Raw genomic sequence first — 7,500 nt, forward strand, 5'->3', positions numbered from 1 at the left:
CGCATTTTTACCTTGATATTTGTGTACCATTAGACCATTTTATTGACATTAGGAAGGGTCTAATGGCCAGGCCCCTTCAGAAGATTAATGGCCAAAGTCTTTACTATTTTAACCCCTTCAGTACTGGGACACATTTTTACCTTGAGATTTGTGTACCATTAGACCATTTTATTGACATTAGGAAGGGTCTATGGAGGTCACAAGATTAATGGCATGAGTCTTCACTATTTTAACCCCCCACATGAGTTTCTGAAGGTGCAACAAAATAGAGAATCACTTACATTACATAAAAAAAAAACAAGAAAAAAGAAAAAGAAAGATAAAAAACTGATATAAAATCAGCAAAATCAACATAAACACTAACCACACTTACATTACGAGCGAGGAACTTGTTTGCGGCGCGGAGGAGTGACAGGCGACGTAGCGCGGCCAGGGAGGAGAGGTGGGCATCCAGCAACACGGACAGCACGGTGACGTCAGAGCGGCCGCCACACGCACCCTCGTCACCCAAGAAGGAACCTGCGCCAACAAGGGTCACAATTAGTACTTAGCATTCCATCCTTTATAAATTCACCTATAATAAGTTTTGGAAAGGATCTAAGAGGGTTTCAAGGTTTTTGACGAACATAGAGGATTCCACTTAGTACTTGCCACTCAAGTCTTTATAAATTCACCTATATTGAGTTTTGGAAAGGATCTAAGAGGGTTTCAAGGGTTTTTTGACCAATATAAAGGATTCTTAGTTCTTACCATTCCAGCCTTTATAAATCCATCTAAGAGGGTTTAAAGGTTTTATTTGACCATAGAGGTATTCAAGTTTTGTAAAGGATCTAAGAGGGTTCCAGCCTTTATAAATCCACCTGTATTGAGTTTTGGAAAGGATCTAAGAGGGTTTCAAGGGTTTTTTGACCAATATAAAGGATTCTAAGTTCTTACCACTCCATTCTTTATAAACTCACCTATATTAAGTTTTTCAAAGGATCTAAGAGGGTTTAAAGGGTTTTTTGACCAACATAAAGGATTCCACTTAATATTTATCATTCCAGCCTTCATAAACTTATCCATATTAAGTTTTGCAAAGGATCTAAGAGGGTTTCAGGGGGTTATTTACGATTTGATCCTTTAAAACTGATTCATATTAGTTTTTAAAAGGATCTGAGGCGTTTTTAAGAGGATTTTCAAAGGGTGTTTTAAGGGTTCTAGTGAAGTTACTGTGGTTTTTAAGGATGTTTTAAGGGTACTTTTCAAAGGGTGTTTTAAGGGTTCTAGTGAAGTTAATGGGGTTTTCAAGGGGGTTTTAAGGGTTCTAGTAAAGTTAATGGGGTTTTCAAGGGTATTTTAAGGGTTCTAGTGAAGTTAATGGGGTTTTAAGGGTGTTATTAGGGTTCTAGTGAAGTTAATGGGGTTTTCAAGGATATTTTAAGGATTCCAGTAAAGTTAATGGGGTTTTCAAGGGTGTTTTAAGGGTTTTAAGGGTGTTATTAGGGTTCTAGTGAAGTTAATGGGATTATCAAGGGTGTTTTAAGGGTTCTAGTAAAGTTAATGGGGTTTTCAAGGGGGTTTTAAGGGTTCTAGTAAAGTTAATGGGGTTTTTAAGGATGTTATTAGGGTTCTAGTAAGTTAATGAGGGTTTTAAGGGTGTTATTAGGGTTCTAGTGAAGTTAATGGGGTTTTCAAGGATATTTTAAGGATTCCAGTAAAGTTAATGGGGTTTTCAAGGGTGTTTTAAGGGTTCTAGTAAAGTTAATGGGGTTCTCAATGGTATTTTAAGGGTTCTAGTAAAGTTAATGGGGTTTTCAAGGGGGTTTTAAGGGTTCTAGTAAAGTTAAGGGGTTTTAAGGGTTCTAGTAAAGTTAATGGGTTTTCAAGGGTGTTATTAGGGTTCTAGTAAAGTTAATGGGATTTTCAATGGTGTTTTAAGGGTTCTAGTGAAGTTAATGGGGTTTTCAAGGGTGTTTTAAAGGTTCTAGTAAAGTTAATGGGTTTTTCAAGGGTGCTATTAGGGTTCTAGTGAAGTTAATGGAGTTTTCAAGGGTTTTAAGGGTTCTAGTGAAGTTAATGGGGTTTTCAAGGGTGTTATTAAGGTTCTAGTAAAGTTAATGGGGTTTTCAAGGATGTTATTAAGGTTCTAGTGAAGTTAATGGAGTTTTCAAGGGTGTTATTAGGGTTCTAGTGAAGTTAATGGGATTTTCAGGGGTGTTTTAATGGTTCTAGCGAAGTTAATGGGATTTTCAAGGGTGTTTTAAGAGTTCTAGTAAAGTTAATGGGGTTTACAAGGATATTTTAAGGGTTCTAGTGAAGTTAATGGGGTTTTCAAGGGTGTTTTAAGGGTTCTAGCGAAGTTAATGGAGTTTATAATGGTGTTTTAAGAGTTCTAGCGAAGTTAATGGAGTTTATAATGGTGTTTTAAGAGTTCTAGTGAAGTTAATGGGGTTTTCAAGATAATTTCAAGAGTTCTTGTGTTTAACAAAGAGTATATCAGGAAACTAAGAAGGAAAGAGTAAAGAAAGAGGCAAATAAAGAAGGAAAAGAGTAAATGTAAAAATGGAAGTAAAAATTAAGGAAAAGAAAAACGAAAGTAAGAGAAAATGAATAAGAAAAGAAGGAAAAAGAAAAAAAGAGGAAAGAAAGAGGTAAATAAGAAAGGGAAAAGAGTAAATGAATGAGAAAAGGAGGAAAAGAGAATAGAAAAAATGAAATAAATAACAAAAACAATAAAGAAAAATAGGAAAAAAAACTTAACCAGAGAGAGAGAGAGAGAGAGAGAGAGAGAGAGAAACAAGAAATAAAGGAAGGGAAACAAGAGAACAAATAGTAATGAGGGGAAAGAGGGGAAAACGACAAGATTGATCAGGATGGAGGAAAAAAGGAGGGGAATGGGGAAACTTTGGTAGCGAGAAGGGGAAAATTACGAAGAGGGGAAAAATTGGAGTTTTAAGAGGGGAAAAGGGAAAAAGATTAGAATTGGAAGGGGAAATTATATAAAAATGAGAGAGAGAGAGAGAGAGAGAGAGAGAGAGAGAGAGAGAGAGAGAGAATGGACAATTGGTAGGGAAAATTGAGGCAAAACTAGAGGGGAAGAGAGGGGCAAAAAATACACGGAGAGGGGAAACAAGGGAAAGAATAACCAATAATGGAAGAAAGGGGAAAAAAAGAGGAAAAAAAAGAATATATTGAACAAATACCAATAAATAAATAAATAAAACAAATTAAAATAGATAAATCTCTCTCTCTCTCTCTCTCTCTCTCTCTCTCTCACCAGGCAGGTCGACCACATCAACTGCAAACACGTCCTTGGCGCGGGATCCGTCTGTGCCCCTGGCGTGGATGGTAACGTAGTGGTGGCCGCGGTCAGAAGGGCGCGCCACCCCCTCCACCACGCCCCGCTCCCCGTCCCACGACAACCACGCCGGCAGACCCTTCACCTGTAAGGAAAAGAGAGGGGAGTGAGTCGTGGGGAGGGGAAATGAGGGGAGTGGGTGATAGGAGTGAGGTGTGGTGATGAGGATGAGGGGAAATGGGTGAGGAATGAGTAGATAAGAAGTAATGGGTGTGGAAGAGTCAAAGTGAGTCATGGGAGGAGATGGGAGAAGAGAGAGGGGAGAAAGGGGAGAGAGAAGACTGAGGGAAATGGGAGGAAAGGGGAATGGGAAGCAAGGAGGAAGGGAGGAAAGGGAGGAAGGGGAGAAAGGAAGAAAGGAGAAGGGGAAGAAGGGAAAGGGAAGAGGGGAGAAAGGAAGGAAGGGAAGGAAAAAGGGAAAAAAGGGAGGAAGAAGAGCAAAGGGAAGGGGAAGGAAGGAAGGGGAGGAAGGAAAGAAGGGAGAAAGGGAAGAGGGGAAGCAGGGAAGAGGGGAGGCAGGAAAGAGGGGAAGAAGGGAAGGAAGGAAGAACATGAAGAAGGAACGGCGAAGGGGAGGGAAGAGGAAGAAGGGAATAAGAAAAATGATGAAAAAGGGGAAAGGGGAGGAAGGAAGAAGAAAGAGGGGAAAGAAGAGGAAGAGGGAAGGTGAAAAAGGGGAAAAGTGAAAAGGAGAAATGGGGAATGGGGGAATTAATGGTGATGGAAAATGGACATACAAAACTAATGGTAAGGTTGTTTTATTTGTTTGTTGTTTATCTTATTTCTTTCTTTATTTGTTTTTTTTTTCTTATTTCAACTTCATATTGTTTGTTTTCCTTCATTTCTTGATTTTTTTTTTTTCCTTCTTCCTCACTTTTTCTTCCTCTTCTTCTCTATTTCTCTTTTTCTCTTTCATTTTCCTTCGATCTATTTATTTCACTTATTTATTTTACTACTACTATTACTACTACTACTATTACTACTACAACTACCACTACCACCACCACTACTATCACAAATACTACTACTACTACTACTACTACAAATATAAATACTACTACTACTACTACTACTACTACTACTGCATCATCAAATTTTACGACCTCTCTCTCTCTCTTTCTCTCTGTGTGTGTGTGTGTGTGTGTGTGTGTGTGTGTGTGTGTGTGCGCAGAACCAACAATGTAAGTGTAACTACAAGATTCATGAGCAAACAAACAGAGAGAGAGAGAGAGAGAGAGAGAGAGAGAGAGAGAGAGAGAGAGAGAGAGAGAGAGAGAGAGAGAGAGAGAGAGAGAGAGCAATGGCCTCAGTATTAGTGGTAGTGGTAGTGGTAGTAGTAGTAGTAGTAGTAGTAGTAGTAGTAGTAGTAGTAGTAGTAGTAGTAGTAGTAGTAGTAGTTTAAGTGACAATTTTGACGAATCATCCTTGTAAGCTTGTTAAATTTCTCTCTCTCTCTCTCTCTCTCTCTCTCTCTCTCTCTCTCTCTCTCTCTCTCTCTCTCTCTCTCAGGGTAAACAAGGAGTGTGGTATAGGCGCCATCACTTAACACGTCTTTCTAAACTGATAAAATCTCTCTCTCTCTCTCTCTCTCTCTCTCTCTCTCTCTCTCTCTCTCTCTCTCTCTCTCTCTCTATCTATCTCTCTTTCCGGTCCTAATCCTCACCTTATTTTCTCTCTCTCCCACTTCCTTCTTTCTCTCTCTCTCTCTCTCTCTCTCTCTCTCTTGTTGTTTTCCCCTCTTTTCCCTTTCCGTTTCCTTTTATACCCTTATCTCCCCTCATCCTGTATCTACCATCCTCTCTCTCTCTCTCTCTCTCTCTCTCTCTCTCTCTCTCTCTCTCTCTCTCTCTCTCTTCTACATTCCAAAGGGTCTAATTAAAGTTGCAAGGATTTTTAAGAGTGTTTTTATGGTTCTAGGGACAGATTAACAAGATTTCTCCATTATTAACACGTGAAACACTCTTGAGAACCCTGCTAGTCATGTCTGGGGCCTTGGATAACAGTCGTGGTGAGAGAGTGAAGCGTTTTCAAGGGTGTTTTTATGGTTCCAGTGACAGATTAACAAGATTTCTGCATTATTGACAGGAGAAATGCTCTTTGGAAAGGCTCTAGTTGAAGTGACGTGGGTTTGAAAGGGTGTTTTTGAGGTTCCAGTGACAGATTAACAAGATTTCTGCATTATTGACAGGAGAAATGCTCTTTGGAAAGGCTCTAGTTGAAGTGACGCGGGTTTGAAAGGGTGTTTTTGAGGTTCCAGTGACAGATTAACAAGATTTCTGTATTATTGATAGGAGAAATGCTCTTTGGAAAGGCTCTAGTTGAAGTGACGTGGGTTTGAAAGGGTGTTTTTGAGGTTCCAGTGACAGATTAACAAGATTTCTGCATTATTGACAGGAGAAATGCTCTTTGGAAAGGCTCTAGTTGAAGTGACGTGGGTTTGAAAGGGTGTTTTTGAGGTTCCAGTGACAGATTAACAAGATTTCTGCATTATTGACAGGAGAAATGCTCTTTGGAAAGGCTCTAGTTGAAGTGACGTTGGTTTGAAAGGGTGTTTTTGAGGTTCCAGTGACAGATTAACAAGATTTCTGCATTATTGACAGGAGAAATGCTCTTTGGAAAGGCTCTACTTGAAGTGACGTGGGTTTGAAAGGGTGTTTTTGAGGATCCAGTGACAGATTAACAAGATTTCTGCATTATTGACAGGAGAAATGCTTTTTGGAAAGGCTCTAGTTGAAGTGACGTGGGTTTGAAAGGGTGTTTTTGAGGTTCCAGTGACAGATTAACAAGATTTCTGCATTATTGACAGGAGAAATGCTCTTTGGAAAGGCTTTAGTTGAAGTGACGTGGGTTTGAAAGGATGTTTTTAAGGTTCCAGTGACAGATTAACATTTCTAAATTTCTAACAGGATAAACACTATTTTTGAAAGGCTCTAGTTGAAGTTATGAGGGATTTTAAGGGCGTTTTTACAGTTATAGTGACAGATTAACATGATTTCTGCATAATTCACGAGAAATGCACTACTTGCAAAGGCTCAAGTTAAAGTTATAAGGTTTTCAAGGGTGTTTTTAAGTTTGTAGTAAAAAATTAACAAGATTTCTGCAATATTAACAGGGGAAACACTCACTTATAATTCTCTAGGTAAAGTGACGCTGGTTTTCAAGTGTGTTTTTACGTTTCTAGTACCAGATTAACAAATATCTACATTATTAATACGAGAAATACCATCTTGAAAGGCTCTAGTTGAAGTGGCGCATGTTTTCAAGAGGGTTTCCACGGTTATAGTGACAGATTATGCATATTTTCGCATTATTAACAAGGGGAACACTATTTTGAAAGGCTCTAGTTAAAGTGACGTGGGTTTTCAAGAGTGTTTTTATAGTTCCAATGACAGATTAACAAGATTTCAGCATTCTTAACACCAGAGAGAGAGAGAGAGAGAGAGAGAGAGAGAGAGGGTTAGTGCCTCCATCACCTCTACACGCCCTGTGATTGGAGGAGAGGTGTGGGCCTACCGGTGACGTCACAGCTGTCCCCTCCTGCTATTGGTGGAGACCGTCACGGCACTAACACTCGCCTCTCATTGGTTGGTTCGCTCTAACTGTTGTGTTTATGAGTGTTAAGTGACCAACCTTTACTAACACTGCCACTACTAACACTACTACTACTGCTACTACTACTACTACTACTACTACTACTACTACTACTATTATTTCTACCACTACTACTACCTTCACAATTATTACCACTTCTATTACTACTACTACTACTACTACTACTACTACTACTACTACTACTACTACTACTCCTGCTACTACTACTGAGGAGGAGGAGGAGGAGGAGGAGGAGGAGGAGGAGAAGGAGAAGGAGAAGAAGAAGAAGAAGAAGAAGAAGAAGAAGAAGAAGACCCAAAACAACAACAAAAATTATGAAAAAAATGAAGGAAAACAAGGAAGAAAAAAAAGGAAGAGAAGGAAAGAGGAACAAGGAAGAAGAGGAAAGAGGAAGAAGGAAGTGAGGAAAAAGGAAAAAAAACAAAGAAGAGGAAGAGGAAGAAGAAAAACAAATACAACACAACTACTACAACTATTCCACCACCACCACCACTACGACTACTACCATCATCACAACCACGACTACCACCACCACCACCACCATTGAC

General features: G+C 39.3%; 1 protein-coding gene across 1 annotated transcript in view; it reads right to left on the reverse strand.

Moving 5' to 3' along the window:
• The window catches only part of LOC123500746 (dystroglycan-like), a 56,694-nt gene that overhangs the window by 24,066 nt on the left and 25,128 nt on the right, over positions 1-7,500 (reverse strand). Inside the window, 2 exon segments of the mRNA XM_045249380.1 lie at positions 374-519; positions 3,260-3,425. Of these exon segments, the coding sequence (XP_045105315.1) occupies positions 374-519; positions 3,260-3,425 (312 nt within the window).

Source organism: Portunus trituberculatus, chromosome 8 (assembly GCF_017591435.1).
Source record: "Portunus trituberculatus isolate SZX2019 chromosome 8, ASM1759143v1, whole genome shotgun sequence".
Taxonomy (NCBI): Eukaryota; Metazoa; Arthropoda; class Malacostraca; order Decapoda; family Portunidae; genus Portunus; species Portunus trituberculatus.